We start from the raw sequence: 18,592 nt of genomic DNA, 5'->3' as shown, positions 1-18,592 counted from the left end.
GTGTGTGTGTGTGTGTGTGTGTGTGTGTGTGTGTGTGTGTGTGTGTGTGTGTGTGTGTGTGCGCGCGGATAGAACTAGAAACCAGAATTTTTTTTTGTCTCTACATGACGTACATGAGTGAGACGACATACTATATGTCTGCCCGGAAGTGCTATTGATTATTGAATACAGGTAAATGCTAGTAATTAATTGACGAAAGTTTTCATTCGAGGTCCTGACAGACTATCAGCTTCCTGACATCTCATGTTACCACCCGCAGGAAATTAAGCCCTCTGCGACGTCTGTCGCCACTGCCACTACTGGTTGCTAGGCAACCGAGAGGCAGTCAATAGGCAGCAGGGACAGCTGAGCGTGGGCACGGTAGGGGAGGCAGTGATAATGTGTGTTTGCCGATGACTGCCCCACGTCGAGCCTTTTGTGCAGGAAAAGCTAAGACCCTTTGTGTAATTCGGCAAAACGAATTTCTAAGGTGGGTAACAGATCACATTGTTTGTCAGATTAGGAGTTAACATTTAATTATTGTAAAGAGCACTGCGTACATTTTGTAGTAGGTGTAAGAGAGTTTGTGAGCGCATGCAACCGCCATTACTCATTAGCCTAGGCGAAGTGCATGTGGCGTGCATGCAGGATTCGAAATGATAGCAATAAATTTAGGTGATTTTCTTCTATTGCACTGTTCAGTAATTTGCAAAAATTAGAGGTTATATGGCTTTCAGTATGTTGATGTTGATGCATGTATCAGTTTGTATTTTTCTATCACTGCATGTAAACCCATTTCACTGTCATTAGTCGAGAGTTTGATTCTAATGACTGAAACTCTCACAATATGCTCGAATTATTATTTTAGTAGATCAATATTCTGTTGTGCTGTATCTATTTGCAACCTCATGGTATCATATATATTACATCCATACCACGTAGAATAGGGTTAAAATATCATCAACATATATGCTATAAATAAACAATATAGGTGCATTGAAATTGACACGTCTTTGTTCAAGCTTGAACAAAGACGTAGTGAATCACTGTTTCATTCTGTTCTGGCTCCAATCTACTAACCAGGAAGCCTGTAATCTAAGGCAAGGAAAACTATAAAATCAGCTTGGGACATGCATGCTTACAGTGAGGCTGAGAGGGTCTATGGCCCCCCGGGGTACTGCCGGAACGTACCCTGGGTACGGTCCGGTATACCGAAACGTACCCTGGTACTATCTAATATGCCGGACCGTATCTCGCCTACTCTACTAACGAGTCTAGGGAGTCGTCTACGCCTACTCCCTAACCCGAACCCGAACCCTAACCCTAACCCTAACCCTAACCCTAACCCTAACCCTAATCCTAACCCTAACCATATCAAATAGTGACCAGGGTACGTTCTGGCAGTACCCTGGGGGACATAGACCCTATGAGCTACAGTGAGCCAACTTGGCATCTTGAATCCATCACTATTTAGATTGATGCTTGCTCCAAAATGCAGCATTTCTAACATCACCCCTCCCCACCTATCACCAGCATTTTCTTAGTACCTTATTTTATTTTCTCTGTGAGTACTTTTCAAACACCCCATTATTAGAAACATGTAGGATGCCGGTGACGGATCTAGAAGGGGGTTGGGGTGGTTGCATCCCCCATCTCCCGAAAGCTAGGTCTGCCCCTGGATGCTTAGGGTGCTATACTGGCATATACCAAGCATCCATCCGCCCTTCGCAAATTCTGACCGCCCTACACACTACTTGTGTTTTGAGTTGCACTGATAGATTATTGTAGTCAATGAAATCGACTACCCAATTGTTGTTCTCAAAGATTTACACTAGTTCTGTGAGAGGGCAAATGATCTCTGTCTGAATTCACCTAATTTCTACATGAATGTGATCTATAGTCACCAACCAGCTATAAGTATAACACTTAATTGTGATTAGAAATATTTATTGCTAGAAGAGCTCAGTGCCACATATTCAATCAAGGAGGATTTTCTTCTGCTTGTTTTTTATGATCGGGACACCGAAATGAATCGTTTGGTGGGCAGATCTCTTTGACTGAGATTTGTTCTGACTGTCTCTCACATACTAGATAAAATACTCGGCTGATTCTAGCTGGCTTTGCCTTAACGGTCTGCATATAACAAAGGCACTTGCTTGATCTGTTGCAGGTGATAATGGTGCATTCGACGAGAAAGCATCAGCTGGCGGCGCCCGGGCGTCCGGGTCGCATGCGAGCCGTGCTGGGCTTCAGCTGCTCTGACTTTAGCTCCTGGCAGGCGTTTGTTCGTCTCATGAATCGACCGACAGACCCGGCCAGCCTCGCGATGATCCGCGTGTTTTACGGTGCGTCGCTCACAGCTGCGTGGCCACGAATGTCGGTTGCTTCGCGATTCAGGGTCGCTCTCGTCTGTGCACCATTATTCGTTGTTTACTCAGATGGGGTGGGATGGGGGTGTTTGGGTATGTACTGTCGCAAATGGTCTACTGTTTATATGTGTACAGTCAAGTTATATAGCATCACGGTATGTGAACGTATGTCAGGTTAGACTAGGTGATGGCCTTGGCTTTGAAACATGCTACTAAATGTGTAGATGCTGTAAAAGATGGGATGCTTGGTGATGTTGAATGGTGAGGTGGTGCTGACGAGGATATATGTATGTGTTGCAGGGCTGCTGATGTTCCTTGATGTGGTCCAGGAACGTGGTTTATCGACGGCCAATGCAAAATGGGGAAACCCGGATGAATGCCGCTTTCCATTGTTCAATTTCCTTCAGCCACTGGCGCTAGAATGGATGTACATGCTTTACCTATGCATGTGGATATGTGAGTTTCTTTAGTTTCTGGTGTACATACACCTGGACCCTGGTGGTAATGATTCATAATATTACTGAGAAAAATTATTTGACACAGCTGAAAGTTTCATAGCAGCTAAAGGGATCGAATTGCGATGACATTTTTGATGCCAGTGTGTTATTTCCTATGTCTGACACTTGTTCCTAATCATTCCTGTTTCATATATTTTAGCAACGCTCCTCATTGCTGGGGGCCTGTGGTATCGTGCAAGCTGCCTAGCGTATTGCGTCTGCTACTGGTACCTGTTCTTGCTTGACAAAACGTCTTGGAACAACCACTCTTACCTGTATGGTCTGATTTCTATTCTACTGCTGATCACAGATGCAAATAGATATTGGTATGTATTCTTTTATAAATACGTACAGATCTCCATTTGTCTATGTTCGTACTTCTAGATCTATCAGCCGTAATGGATGCCCTTCATTGATAGAATGATGTATAGGTACCCAGGACAGAGTGCGGTAGTACGAAACTATACATGCATGTGTATGTGTGTGCGCATCATTTCCATTTAACAAATAACACGAATCTAGCTTTCAGTAACATTGTCAGTTAAATTATGCTGTATGTATGCTACATACCAATTCTTTACTCTTAGTTGTGAATAAGGATTATTCTAAAAATTGGAGTAGTGTTAACACGTACGTCAATGCTCACTCTGCATGTACACAAGCTATCTTGATCTGTTACGATGCGCCACAATTTCTACAGGTCACTGGATGGCTGCAGAAACCCATCGATACAGAATTCTCATGTGCCACTGTGGAACTACACACTACTTAGATCGCAGGTGTGTGTCTTGCTAATTGTCGTGGTAATATCGTGTAATTATCATGGTCACATAGTAGGTGTCAGTATAAGCTAGTGAGTCGATCCTTCCGTCCATAATCTTTATGTTATCTAGGGTTAATACTATGTAAGACCTCGGTAGTCACAGGGCTGTATAGGTAATTCAATTGACCTTGTAACAATGTCATCTTTCGTCTAGGCACTTTAATGAAGTTAAGTAGTGAGTTTACAGAGTGGGGATCGTGCTCGCTTTCGTGGTGTCACGTTTTGTGTGGTCGGCGCAGATTAGTGTGTCTGGCTTCACTCACTGACTGCCATTGTCGAGAAGTGCATGCTCTTTTATTTATACGCAGTGGCTACGCGTCCGGTCATCCATTACAAAGCCTAGCACAGATTCCGAAATCCACGTCACGATTAGGCCACGCCCCCTTTCAAATCGTTGATTTTACTGGATTTAGTATTACTTCAAAAGTTACAAAAACACATTTTTTTGATAAAATACCTAAAGGTAAGTAATACTATTGTAAAAACTTATTGTTTATTGTTTTTTACTGAAAACATATAGTTGGGTTCACATAAGAAATATATGACCGGACGCGTAGACATGGGAGTCCACATGGAAGCTGGGCGTCCAGTAATTGGAGGCGTAGCCACAGCTTGTATTTATATGCAAGGTTTCAGATGGCACACACCAGCGTTGTAAGCTCTTGTGGAGCTTCTCACATATATATGCTGATGGTAAAATCGTTCCTGCCACTGTGGAGAGCCATTACACTAGGGGCTATTTATGATGCAAACTCATGTTTGCCTAAGGTGTTTGCTCGCCTATGTGAATGAATTAGGGTGTGAACATTACCACTGGTTATGGCTGGTAATGGCAGGCAGGAGGGTTGCTATAACATGTTCAACTGTGGCCTAGCCACAGTTGAGTAAACGTGAAGCAAACGCGTAGGTGAGCCTGATGATGATGTGTGTAGCTTATTTTGTGCATTTCACTAAATGATTAATTTAGATAGTGTATTGGTTAAAGATTTAATCACTTTCGTGACTTTTATTTGCTTAATCTCTGGCTAGACTAGTTATAATAGAGGAAGGGGGAAGAGGAAGTAGAGGAGCAGAGGATAGGAATAAAGAAGATGAACGAAGAGACAAATGGGGTACGTAGCATGAAGAGGGTTAAAAAGTGGTTTTAAATATTATATCAATTAATTATTACCATTTTTTACAGTCTATCACAAATTGCAACAATTATATACTCATTATCCTCCTCCACCATTCTCGTTCTCCTTCCATTCTCTTCCACCACCCCCTCCTCTTTCCCCTTCTCCACAATCTACACCGAAATTGCCTTTTATCATAGATCCGAGAAACATGCAACTTTCAATCATATGTAGATTTTGACGAGCGGAAAAGGTAGCATATAGAATTAACTCCTCGCCAGAATTTTTTACTTGCCTCCGGCTAGTGATTAATCAAGGCTCTGATAGACAGCTGGCGTGCAAACAGTAGTTGAACCTGCATGAGGTGGATTTTAAAGTCGTCTAGGCAAGCGCGCACGAAAACTGGATAAAACCAGTTGTTCACAAACTGGATTCTAAAAGTTTAAATTCTGTTGCTATTTACTGACATGACCTATAGTATACCCTTGATCACATTCTGGTTGTCAGAATTGTCAATATGTCTGTCAAAATTCCGCTCCTCAGCATGTGCTATTCTGTTCCAGATATTCCTTGTATACTTTATTGCTGGATTGAAGAAAACAGATGCGGAGTGGCTTGGCGGTCATTCAATGGTCAGTCTCTCTGAACACTGGACCTTTGCTCCTTTCCGGTAAGTTCTGCAGATATGCGGTACAGCTGCGTGAGTACTGCACTGTAACAGTGGCAGATTCTTAAGCCCCTGAGCTCGCATGCAATCAAGATGCAATCCATAATCCATACTAACGTGCACCACAACTTGCACACAACATTAGTATGACTGGTTATTTGCAAGTGCTTAATGGCAGTGTGGTTATATCAACCTGTGAGTAATGCAGTGAAGAAAATGGATTGAGTGAGTGAGAGAGCAGGAGTCGGGGGTGGGGAATACAGGCACATCGAGATGGGGAAAGATGGAGGGAGAGGTGGAGCTAAGACTGAGCAAACAAAAGCGAAAGAGAGGGAGAGAGAGAGAGAGAGGATAGTTGATAGACAGGGAAGGCAAGAGAGAAGGAGGAGAGGGAGAGCTAGGGAATCAGAGAGAAAGAGGGAAGGATGATGAAGGGAGTTATATAGGGAGAAATTAAGAGGAGATTTAGTCAGCCACTCTCTTTATAAGTATTTATTATCAACGTGTTGCGCAGGCTGATGTTAACGGAGGCACAGACAGACTACTTCATTGTGCATCTGGGCGGATTCCTCCTCGATCTGACCATAGGCTTCTTCTTGTTCATCGACGTCTCACGGCCATATGCTGTCTTCTTCTGCACCTCATTCCACCTCATGAATGCACAGATCTTCCAGATAGGTGAGCGAGGCCAGGAAACGCTGGAACCTGTTTGTCAGCTTATTTTGGTGCTCGTAAATGTTTAGTGCTCGTGAAAGCACACTATGGCTTGTCATGTGTTTTCTAACTGTTTCCATATTTTCTCGACCGTTCTGAACTTCTGGTATTTACCGGTGCTCCTTGCGTAATTTCAAGTGTATATAGTAAGGCTAACATGTTATAGAACACTTGCACATCATTCTTTTTACCAATATGTGCACCTGTCTGCATTTCAAATTAGATTTGTTTACATATGTCCACAAAACTAATGCTAGATTTTCGCTCTTGCGAGATGCCATCGACTGGTACCCTGTCTTTACACTATGTCACCTGTATCTACATTTTGAGATAGGTACCAGTCTACACAAAATTTGCATCACGTAACTATGGCTGATAGGGTCTATGTCCCCCAGGGTACTATCGGAGGGTACTCTGGTACGGTTCGATATATCGGAACGTACCCTGGTACTATCTAATATGCCGGACCGTACCTCGCCTACTCCACTAACGAGTCTAGGGAGTTGCCTACGCCTACTCCCTAACCCTAACCCTAACCATATCAGATAGTTACCAGGGTACGTTCCGATATATCGAACCGTACCCAGGGTGCCCTTTGATAGTATCCTGGGGGACATAGACCCTATGCGTAGCTATGTGCACTGTTCTTGTGAATCTCAACACAGCAGGCTCACGTTTGCTGTTCATTTACCGTTTTATAGCCTGTAACTCATAATAGCACAATCTCGTAACGGTTTTTATACTGAAGTAATCAGTAATATGTACACTACCGTGTAAAATATTGCTTAATTAGCATTCTGCATCTTTCATTCATCTGTGTTAATAATATAACTATAGGCTGTGCCTAAGTTAAACATTTACATATTGAAATAAAAAAAAGATTCTAAATTATCATTACATTATAAATCATATTCATTGGCAATTTTACTTGTGATTGGTTTAGACCTTGCACTAAAATATGTGCAGGAGATAGAATGACTGCCAGTCTAACATGTCTAATGGAAATCTTTGACTATTTACAGGCATGTTCCCGTGGGTGATGATTTTCACTCAGGCAATCTTCTTCAGCAATGACTGGCCAAGACGGTGGATCAACCGGCTGCCAAACTGGCTGGAGCAGGTACTGCCTTCAGACACGCCTCCCCAACCCAGCCCACACTGCCTGTATAGCAAGGAAGAGGTGAAACCTGAAGACCCCACACCCAGCTCTAATGTAAGTGAAGTAAAGTATTGTGCTCCCAACTTTAGTGTATGTGAAGCTGATTGTCCCAAACTAAGCTACGCAACTTGTATATATTCATAGTTTAATATTGTTTATTCAAGTTAAATAAATAACCTTTGCGAAATTGAATATTGTAGTTACAAACACCAATATTAAGCAAGTCGCGCTATAATGACCCATATATGCCATGCAAGTACTAAGGATACCAATTTTAAAGTCGTTTTTTATTGAAATGGCTTCTTTGCTCAATGAAAAGACTCATCACAAGAAGAGAAAGTTCAGGTCTTCTTCTGTGGGAGACACAAAGGCAAGCGGTGATGCAAAGATGGTTACTGATGTTGCTATGGTGATGCGAGACAAACCGTCCAGTCTCCACCAGTTGGCAGCACTGGGGACAGTAATGTACCTTCTGTCACAGTGCTTCTTGCCTTACTCCCATTTCACGACAAAGGTAAGGTCGAAATAACGCAGTACACCTAGAGCATCATTGCTCTCGTGCCACCTTCTTTGGGTTCACCAAGGCTGTAATCAAACCATTGCTAAAGCTAGATATAGGTATAGGCTGCACTACGTTTTTAGCGGAAATAAAGGGTGTTTAACCAGTATTGGTTACACACGAATGATATGAAGCTACAAGATTTATTGACAGTACATTTACTTTCGTTTGTAAACATGATGGCATGTTTAGCGAGCAGACACAAAAGGTCAATTCTAACCGTGCTGTGCTGTACATATATGCTTCTCTCGTCTGCCATTCGCTACTCTAGCCCACTATATCTCTTGCTGATGTAGCAAATGCACGAAGGATCAATACTATACATATATTTATATATAAGTACTGCTGTCTGCTATGGGTGTGGATGATGACATTGCTGTACAGTAAGGAAGCCTAGTAGCTACTGTTACAGGTCACACGTGTCAGCAGTTAGCAATAAACAGTAGATTTAACTCGCACCTGGCTTTTAACTTTGCTCATATTGGATTGAGGTTGCCGAGAATAGCAAATGTGATTCGAATTGAGTCAATTTCATTTCACCAAATGCCAGAGTTAGAGTCATTACCAACACTGCTGTCCCTTCCTCTGCCATCAGGGCTACAACAACTGGACGAACGGGCTGTATGGGTACTCCTGGGACATGATGGTTCATTCGTGGTCGACACAGCACATCAAGATCAGCTTCGTCAACAAGGACACGGGTGAAGAAGGTTACCTCGATCCTAACGTGAGTAGACGAGGGAGCTTTGGAGCCAACGTAATAGCACACAACACCCAGTCTTACTACTACTACTACTACGATAGATACTGTACGTGTGCCATCGACTTACAGTGATCATCTGTACCCTTACATATCACGGTTACAATAAAGACTGTCTACTATGATAGAAATGTGCTCAGCGATGGCACGCGTGTGCAGTATGCGGGGTTTGGCGGTAGGGGCAGCTCATCCTTGGGTTCTCGTTAAACATCTGTGCTGTCTCTGCAGGCTTGGACAAGCTCCAACAGGTGGCAATGGCACGCGGACATGATAAAGCAATACGCGCAGTGCATCAACCGCCGACTGCGCAAGTACAACATCACCAACCTTGCTCTCTATTTCGATGTGTGGCGGTCCCTTAATGGGCGCTTCCAGCAGAGGTGAGTCTCTTCATGATTGAGAGCTATGGTGAGTCATGAGCTTTTCATGTTTGATTTCCGAGAGGTAGTTCCCAGTTCATACCCAAACCGACGCATGCCCCAAACACGCAACACCAAGCCCCTGCCCCACCGCAAACCAGCCCTGCCACAATCGAACAACCTAGCCCTAGAACCACACCACGCTAACACGCAGCCCTGCCCACCACACAGCATAACACCCAGGCCCATGCCACCCACCCGCAAACACCACAGCCGCTGCCACCACCAACACAGCGCTTTGCCCCCACCACAAATCACCAGCCAACCTATGCCCCACACACAACACCCGGCTGCGGCCCACACAAACACTCAGCCTGCCCCACACAAACACCCAGCCCTGCCCACACGCACCCACCCATGCCCCACACGAACTCCCAGCGCCCTGCCCACAGCATCACCCAGCCCTGCCACAACACCCGCACTAATGGCCCCACCACAAACACCAGCCATGCCCAACACAACACACACGCTGCCCACCAACAACACCAGCCCTTGCCCACCGCGCAACACCCAACCTGCACACCAGCGCAAACCATCCTCTGCTTGACAACGCAAACTCAGCCCTGCCCCATCACAAACACCCAGCCCAAATCGCGCACACAAACAACAGCCTGCCCCACACAACACCCAGAACCTGCCCCACCACGACAACACCCAGCCCTGCCCCACCATAGCAAAAACCACCCACCTGCTCCCACACATAGCACCCAGCCCAATAGCCCACCACACATAACATGCCCTGCCCCAGCACGAAACATCCCAGCGCTGCCCAACACCACAACACCGCAGCCCTTGCCCCACCACGCAACACCCCAGCCCTGCACCACACAACACCAAGCCTGCCCACACAACACCACAAGCCCTGCCCACACACAAACCAGCCTCTTGCCCCACAAATCACCCAGCCCTGACCCCACCACCAACCAGCCCTTGCAGCCCACCACGCAACACCAGCCTTGCCCCACACACAACACCACGCCCTGCCACCACACAACACCACCTGCCCACGCGAAACAACAGCTGCACACAAAACCAGGCCCTTGCCCACACAAACAACCTAGCCTGCCCAACAACACACCAGCCCTGCCAACATGCAACACCCAACCCTGCCCACCCAGCAACACCAGCCCCTGCTCCCAGCCACGCAGACACCCAGCCACGTGCCAACCACACAACACAGCACACTGCCCACCATGCGAACACCGCAACCTGACACCACAAACACCAGCCGCCCCCACACAACCCAGCCATGCCCCAGACAACAACAGCCCCACGTGCAACCGGACAACAGCACACAACCCTGCCCCAACCGCGGCAACAGCAACCCGCCTAGACCCACCAGTATGGCCCCAAACCACCAGCATGCCCCACCGACACAAACCCAGCCACTGCCCAACATCACAACAACCAGCAAACTAGCACCACAAACAACCGAGCCCTGCCCCACAACCAGCAGCGCAACAACCAACCTGCCACCACGCGCAACACCAACCATTGCTCGATCACGCAGACACCCAGCCGCTGCCCCACCAACAAACACCCAGCCCTGACCGCACCACACAATCACAGCCATGCACCCTACACACATACAACAGCCGCTGCCACCGACCACACAACACCCAGCCCTGCCCCACCACACAACACCCAGCCCTGCCCCACCACACAACACCCAGCCCTGCCCCACCACACAACACCCAGCCCTGCCCAGCGCCCGCAACCCAACCAAACAAAAAAAAAACCTGTCGAACCACGCAAACCAGCCATGACCCACCACGCACACCCAACCCTTGCCCCACGCGAAAAATCGCCAACCCTTGCTCGACCACAGCCGCACACAACCCAGCCCTTGCCAACAGCGCAACACCCAGCCGCCCCCACCACAACACCCAGCCCATGGCAACACCACGACAACAGCCGCAGCCTCCCCACACACAACACCAACACTTGACCCCAACCGCGCAACCACACTTGCTCGACAACGCAAACCACAGCCACCATGCATACACACACAAAACAACCCAGCACCTGCCCACAATCGCAAACAACCAACCCTGCGACCCACACAACAACACCACAGCCCTGCCCCAACCACCAAACCAACCCTGCCCCACCACCAACACCAGCCTGCCCCACACAAACGCACCCAGCCCTGCCCCGCACACATAACCAGCCTGCCCCAACGATGCAACACCAAGCTGCCCCACCGCAAACACAGCACCTGCCCAACCCCAGGCGCACACCAGCCCTGCCCCGACAACGCAAAAACGCAGCCCTGCCCCCACGGAAACACCCAGCCCCTGCCCCACCGCAAACCACCCCTGCCCACCACTGCAACACCACAGCCTGCCCCGCACAAAAGCGCCAGCCCTGACCACACAACACCCAGCCCTGCCCCACCACGCAACACCTAGTCCTGCCCCACCACGCAACACCCACCCCCCAGTTCTGCTTAATCATGGCATGTATAGACCTCACATACCCTGCCACCCACCGCTGCCACCCACAATGGCGCACCTTTACAACGCCAACCAACCCCCTGCAACCCTCCACTGTACAAATCGGCCACCTACCCACCAGTAATCACTGCACTGTGCTTGTCGAAGCATGCGCCATTACCCTACGCACCTAAAGGCGGGCTTATGTCGGGCTTGCGAGCCGACTCGACCGGAAGCAACTGGAATTCGAGCAACTGAAAGCGATCGGCAGCGACTAGTTGCGTCCAGTTGCCCAATGTTCTATTCCGAGCAACTAGTGGCGGCCAGTCGCAGGCAGTCGCGTCGCAGTCGACCGACCTAAGCACTGCAGTCGCAGCCAGTTGCTTCCAGTCGAGTCGGCTCGCAAGCCCGACATAAGCCTGCCTTAACACTCGCACCCCAACTCTACAAGATGGCTTCCTGTCACGCAGAATGTACAACCCGAAGGTCGACCTTCTCGCTGCTGATTGGTCGCCTTTCCACGACGTCACGTGGATCATGCCACTTCTCACGGATCTCTCCGATTGGCGAGCGAAGCTAGATGAACTTGAGAATGAGCTGCTATTGACGAGCAACCACACAGAGTGTGTGTTTGTTGCCGACTTCCCTGGTACGTATGTGTATGTATACCGTGTGTGAACCTTCACCATAACTAGGAATATGTTTCTGCCATCTACTGCCACTTATAACCTATGACTGACTCATTGTGATGCGTGACAGGCCACCTTACGAGTTTATAGTTCCCGCATGTATTGTACTTCCTTGCATCGGAATTTTCACGGCTGATCTGTTTTAATGATTTAATAACATTTATTAATGCTGTAGTTATTTCAGTTGCTGTAACGTCTAACTGTGAAATCATATCATGCGGCTTTTCAACGACAAGCTATGTGCATGGGTGTTAATTCATTACGTTCCTACAAACATTTGCACTTAGTGTTGACCGTCGTACATATGCCTTCCTATGATAATCTCCACTAAGAAGAGATTACAGCACAGTACATGTGGTATGTCGCCTGAGGTTATGTCTGCTTAGTTTAAGCAGTCGTCGTAGGTAGACAGTGCCAGAGTGGCAGCGCTGGCTCTCACAGAAGTTGCTCTACAACATTTGGCTCATTAGTGCGCGCGCTTAGCGCTGTAGGAGAGTGTCCTGCGTACGTGGAACACATACTCAGCACAGCTTGCGACTAATGATGGCCATGGGTGAGCGAAGGCATACAAAGGAGAAATACGAAGGGCTGCAAATTGCCGTGACAGTCGTGGGTCTTGCGGGATATATACCCACGTAAACACGGTATGCAGGAGCAGGAAATTGTATTTTATGCAGGTGCATCAAATTATATCTGAAAACGTGCATGCAAATGTGTATGCACAATAATAGCGCTGGGCAATGAAAAGCAGGCGTATTCAGACGATGGTACAGACGCTATGAATTTAAAGTGGGTTCAAGTCAAGGAGGGCATGCACGCTGTGGAAGAATGGAAGTAACAAGACGTTTAGTATACCTTATACTTATACAGCATATGCACATATACCAGGATAAAATCCATTTCTACCAGTGGTGTAATGGTAAAAATCTGTGAAGATTACAAACAAATATCGCAGCCCAAAAAAGTAGTGTAGATGATTGGTTGGTCATATTTTAGAGAGGAAATAATAATCTACATAATAATAACTTGCATATATATAATAAATAATACATAATATCATAATAATAAATAAATTTTGGATTTAAATATTAATAACTTGCTTGAACTAATTTGCTTAAACTAGAGAGCATGGTTAATTGTCACGTTTTTTAAATAAAAAATATATACTATATATATTATATATGTATACATATATTCAAGAGTAGATAATAACAGTATAATATAGTAGTAGTAGAATAATATAGTAGTAGTAGAATAGTAGATAATCATAGTTATATTATCTACTCTTGATATATTGTGTATATATTTTCATATTGTCTCTATGACTTGTTTTGCAATAATATATTGACTCATTATACACATTGATATAATAAGGTGTGCCTTGCATGTGATGAGGAGTTTTTCAAGCCTATTAAATTTTGTCACATAACAAAGTACATTACAATAATATTAATAATCTTTATATTACATACTTTCAAGTTAAATACGTATTACATCAACATTGCTACATGAGAGTAGCAGTATTTTCCTTTCTAATAATTACTTAATTTATAAATACTTTAGGTTTATACTTGGAAAACTATATAGAAGAGGAACTTGGGAATGTTTCCTTGCATGTCCTCAAGGGAAATCTGGTTGTGGAGCAAGAGAATATTGGTAACGTGTCATTGCAGACAGGAGACCAGGTTCAGGTGCGTACGATGTTTTAGAATTTCTCAGCTGTTGGTATTGATTCTGCTTTAAGTTTATTTCACATAGCCAAATGAATGAAGCTCGTATCGACTTATCAGAAAACTCGAAAAAATGAGAAGCGAATAGTTATTGATGCACGGACTATTTATCGTTCACGAACGGACTGAATTCTGTTGCAGATAAATCCTGGGGCATTCCACTTTGTGCACACGGTGTCGGCGACGCCATCCTGCTACATGTACCTTTACACGAACATGACTCTCGTTCAGCTGCAGCGTAACCTTACTGAGTTTGAGGCGAAGCTCGCAGATGCTAACGTCACTGACGGTAATTAAACTTCCTGCGAGGGATTGCTGTCATGGCTATAGCACCTGACTGCATGGTTCTGTCCTCGGTGCTTACGCTGACAGTTCACGCGCTGTCGTAGCAGGAAAGACGGCATGATGGAGTTCATCCACGCATTATGTTTCTTGTTATCTCGTCTGTTAGTGCGCGATGGGAATACTGACCAGGGGATTGCAGGTGCAACGTGTGGCCTTCGGCTCGTTTGCACTCAGAACAGCAAGTGCTCGTAACATGCTTGCCGAAGTCTGTTGACCTTGAGCTGCGGCCCACACAAACGTAGTGTCAAGGTCTGCTAGTGCTTGTCAGATTCTGATTGCTCTTCTAAATGCTGTGATGACTGTCTGAATTTACAAACGTTCAACGAACTCTGGTCCTGGGGCGATTGAGTCTCAGTGTGTATGCCTACAGCTACTCGATAGAGCTGCAATTCACGATCGTTGCACTAATGCTGATAGTGAACTAGATACTAGATAGTCACCGAGGTGAAGATAGTAGTCTCATCACTCCTTCAGTGCAACGGCATGTGTAATTTGCAAGCCACCAATCATTAAGAAACTGCCATTTGTGGAAAAGAGGACGTGCCATATATCGCTAGAGTTGTTAATCAACCTGTGTGGTTTATTGACTTATTGATGACTATTAATGATAAATCACACTATAGAGAGTGATTTTTACGGCTGTAGGTGCGCCTGAAGATTTGGACGCTGTCATGGAAGCAACCCCGGACTCATGGCGCTACATGGACCTACTCATGCACAAGAACAAATTGCAGATGCAGAAGGGCAGGGGAATTGTAGATGCCGCAGGTTTATACTGGTTTAACAAGCTCTGGCAATTCTGGAACAGGTATGAAACTAGGACTTTCTTTGCTCTGAGAATTTAATGACACGTGATGAATGTTTTTTTTGTCAAGGTTTATTAAATTCGATCACTGAACGCAACAATCAGTGACTTAATTGCGTCAAGTACAAAATTGCTTTAAATAGGAGAGTAGCATGCATGCATGTTCTCACAGAGTAAAGTGTACTGTGTAGAGTTTACTGTTACATTATTAAGAAGCAATAATGAAGCTACATGAAGTAATAATGAAGGAACAATAATGAAGTAAATTAATAAAGAAGAAATTAAGAAGCTACTTTTAAATATCATTATTATATCAGGAGTGAATAATAATAGAATCTATTGTTATTCACTTCTGATTATATTTAGTCACTGCTGAATAAACTAACTAGTATTAACAATTATAGTACATAATATTTTAATATTTTGTATATCAAAAATTAGAGCATACAATACTTATTATCATCAATGCAGTTTGTTGCAATGAAATATTGCATGGGGTTTGAGCACGTAATGGAAATGAGAACCATAGTTATGGCTTCATCCACACCAATACTACATGTAAACCTTTACAGAAACCTGTTCTCAGTTCAATGGTTACTAAATATCACTTTAGTAACGTCTCTATGATTCTATCTTTCAGTGTTTACATGCTGGGGCAAGCAGTCGTTTCCATAACAACGGGGGTGCCGATGCGAACTCTGCTTAACACAACCGGTCATGTCTATGGGGCGGCAGATGAAGTATCATTGCCCGATGTTTGACGTTCGTAAACCTGCGCAAAAACCAATGACAACAAACTCGCCATTTATTCCTTTTTGCCAAACCAGAGGGATAGAAATTATGGCATACTTTGGTATGGCAACAATGAGGGCAAGTTTCACCCGACTTTCATTTTGAGGAGAATTGCAGTTTCCACGTGTAAGTTTTTCCTGATGTTGTTCCACAAAAATGTATTTGCATGGATCAGTGACACCAATCTCGGTGCTTCTGCTGCATCTTGAAGTAAGGGTGCACTTCAACCTTGCGATATGTAATACATCCGTTGGTTTTCTTTAATGCAAAATATTTGATCTCAATCATCAGTACCAGTATTAGTTAGAGCGATAGAAATAGAGAGAGAGAAAGAGAAATACGTATTTATTATTGGTTATAGTGTTCGTTTTGAATTTAAGCTTTAAAAGCTCGTATTTATTTTGTTATCCGTGACGGCCAGTTGATAACTCAGTATTCCTTCCCTGTCAGTGTTAATTTCCCGTTGTATTTCAAATTAAAATTTAATCTATTGTATTATATCGAACAGCCAAAGTAATGTCTTTATAATGTAATGATTAATTAATTATTTATAAATGTCCAAAATAATAAAATATATAATTAATAGATGTTTGTATAATGTAGTCACCAGACAAGTTAGTATTTTGATTTTGACATTTTGATCTAGTGAGTGATTTTAAGAGATCTGTGTTGTTTCTTCCAGCTCAACTGCTGTAAAATGGGAAATTATTTTAGTAATACAACCTTTACGTAGCAGTTATCGATACAAGGTACACTGTCTGTGCCTGATACTCATTAAGACGATATATTTTGTTCCATAGTGTATTAAAAGAGTAGTATATATGTGTAATTATCACATAGTTAGTAAAGTTGAACGTAACAGCTAGCCTGGTGTGAGAAGTGTAAACATCAATTTCGTATTTACTTGACCATCACAGAATTGATCAACCAAAATTGCCATAACTTTTCGATTCTGATACACATCTATGCTGTGGGTATGTAATTCTGCATGCCAGAAATTTTATTGACAATAGTCTATTTTAAATGTGTTCCCGATTGTTTCTGCTACATTAAACAGTAGTTTTTCAGCTGCAATGCAGTAATTGATACGTACCACCATTTATGTTCTTTGTAACCTGCTTTAATTATTACGCGTTTTAGAACATACCATGTTGCTTAGTTTGTAGAATATGTGATTATACTTAAGGGGAATGTTCATTGGCATAATTCTAGTAATCTAACTGCTAATAAGATTATGGTAATATGTTAAATTAAAAGGTACAGTTTCCATCTTTTATATTAAATGAATTATTTTTGGTTCTGTTAATACAAGTAGTTGGTGGTGGATTATCGGAGCTAATAATAACGGAGCAAATATAATAGAAATGCGACAAAACAAGAAAAAAGATTTAATCATTATGTGTCTAATTAGTAATTAAGCGAAAATATTTCGGCATGTCTATCATTATTAAATGCAAACTAAACTTTTGCACATTGATGAATCTGAAATTATATGCCATATATCGTCAACTTTCATACATTTAAAAAATATTACATCATTATACCTACGGACTTGCATCGTTATGAGACTGCAATCTGTAGATACCCGTGAGAAGCATATATAACCTCAGAACGCCTGCGCGTTATTTGTGCCTCGATGCTATTGTTCACACAATATCAGGCCCGTCTCAAGCTTTTCAAAAAGAGCTTCAAATTAAAATTTTCTGTGAAGTAATGAGGGCGAACATGACGAACGTGAAGTCCCTCGCGGTCGGGGTCCAGGACCCGCAGTTTTATACGGGCGATACAAAAGCTTTATGCATAAACACGCGAAAATATTGGCCCTACGCTAACATTTGCGTAACGAATTGACTTGCCGGCTAAATATCCAATTCCCGGGGTAAACTGGAAAAAAATGGGGGTGCGACCGCACCACAGTATTGTACTTCATATCTGTACAATTGCTATACTTATCAATAAAATTGACGATATAGGTGAAAGGTGAGATCGACACGGCCACCAGGTGGCGTTGTAAGGCCGTATTTCCCCAGTAGTAACTTTACTCGGTTGTGATTTACTAACATTTTCAATGGGGTTAATTCCTGATTTTTTACGTAAAACGAGATAGAGATTTGTGCTGGCTTAGAAAAATGATGCAAAAAGCTTGATTAATTCGTAAATCATTGTCATTTCATTTCAAGCTCAAGTTGCGTTCCGATCTCATGACATTCCTAATTGCTAAGACCGCTTGTCTCCTCGTGCTTGCATGACATTTTGTATTTATTACGACAATAACATTATTGACAATTTATTACTGTCGATTATAAGAAAGCTACACATTATTTTATTATTTTTAATTTTTTTATCATTACTTTATTATGCGATTTAATGGTGGTTACGCGCACATGCAGGCACTTGGAACGTTTCAATAAAAAAACATGGTAAATAAACACGGAACATATTTACTACCAAAGTCATAATTTACTCTCTTTCGCTTATTATTGCCGATAATTTCTTGTAAATGCCGTTCACCCCTTAGGACGAGTAATTAAGAATAATCTTGAGGTTAATAACTGATCATCCGAGAGTTCATAGGAGAGTGCCACGCAGGTGGCAGTAAGTGTGGCTGGTGCTGGCGCGCGATCTCGCTCTGTACTGCTACCGCCGCGAAGTCGTGTACACGCACGCACGCACGCACGCGCGCGCGCTGACTCGTGCACGCACACCCGACACACGAGCGGGCGCTGATCCTAAAT

The 18,592-nt window shown here is 44.0% G+C and overlaps 1 protein-coding gene across 1 annotated transcript; it reads left to right on the top strand.

The window, feature by feature from the left end:
* The first annotated feature begins 311 nt into the window (after window positions 1-311).
* LOC106821169 (vitamin K-dependent gamma-carboxylase-like) lies at window positions 312-17,140 on the top strand. Its single transcript, XM_014825866.1, has 16 exons — window positions 312-469; window positions 2,150-2,324; window positions 2,649-2,804; window positions 3,006-3,171; window positions 3,546-3,624; window positions 5,347-5,453; window positions 5,965-6,128; window positions 7,187-7,377; window positions 7,643-7,837; window positions 8,478-8,609; window positions 8,871-9,022; window positions 11,967-12,145; window positions 13,749-13,876; window positions 14,057-14,204; window positions 14,906-15,068; window positions 15,706-17,140. The coding sequence occupies exons 2-16, from the start codon at window positions 2,156-2,158 to the stop codon at window positions 15,824-15,826; spliced, it is 2,250 nt and encodes a 749-aa protein (XP_014681352.1). The 5' UTR covers window positions 312-469; window positions 2,150-2,155; the 3' UTR covers window positions 15,827-17,140.
* Window positions 17,141-18,592: the final 1,452 nt, after the last annotated feature.

The sequence above is a fragment of the Priapulus caudatus genome, unplaced genomic scaffold, assembly GCF_000485595.1.
Source record: "Priapulus caudatus unplaced genomic scaffold, Priapulus_caudatus-5.0.1 Scaffold3, whole genome shotgun sequence".
NCBI lineage: Eukaryota > Metazoa > Priapulida > Priapulimorpha > Priapulimorphida > Priapulidae > Priapulus > Priapulus caudatus.
The sequence above is the reverse complement of the archived record's forward strand: the minus strand, read 5'-3'. Positions and strand labels throughout refer to the sequence as shown.

Coding starts and splice junctions, on each gene's coding strand:
- LOC106821169 (XM_014825866.1), top strand. CDS start 2,156: ATGGTGCATTCGACGAGAAAGCATCAGCTGGCGGCGCCCGGGCGTCCG. Junction 7,838..8,477: donor ACTCCCATTTCACGACAAAG/GTAAGGTCGAAA, acceptor CTCTGCCATCAG/GGCTACAACAACTGGACGAA. Junction 9,023..11,966: donor AATGGGCGCTTCCAGCAGAG/GTGAGTCTCTTC, acceptor CCTGTCACGCAG/AATGTACAACCCGAAGGTCG.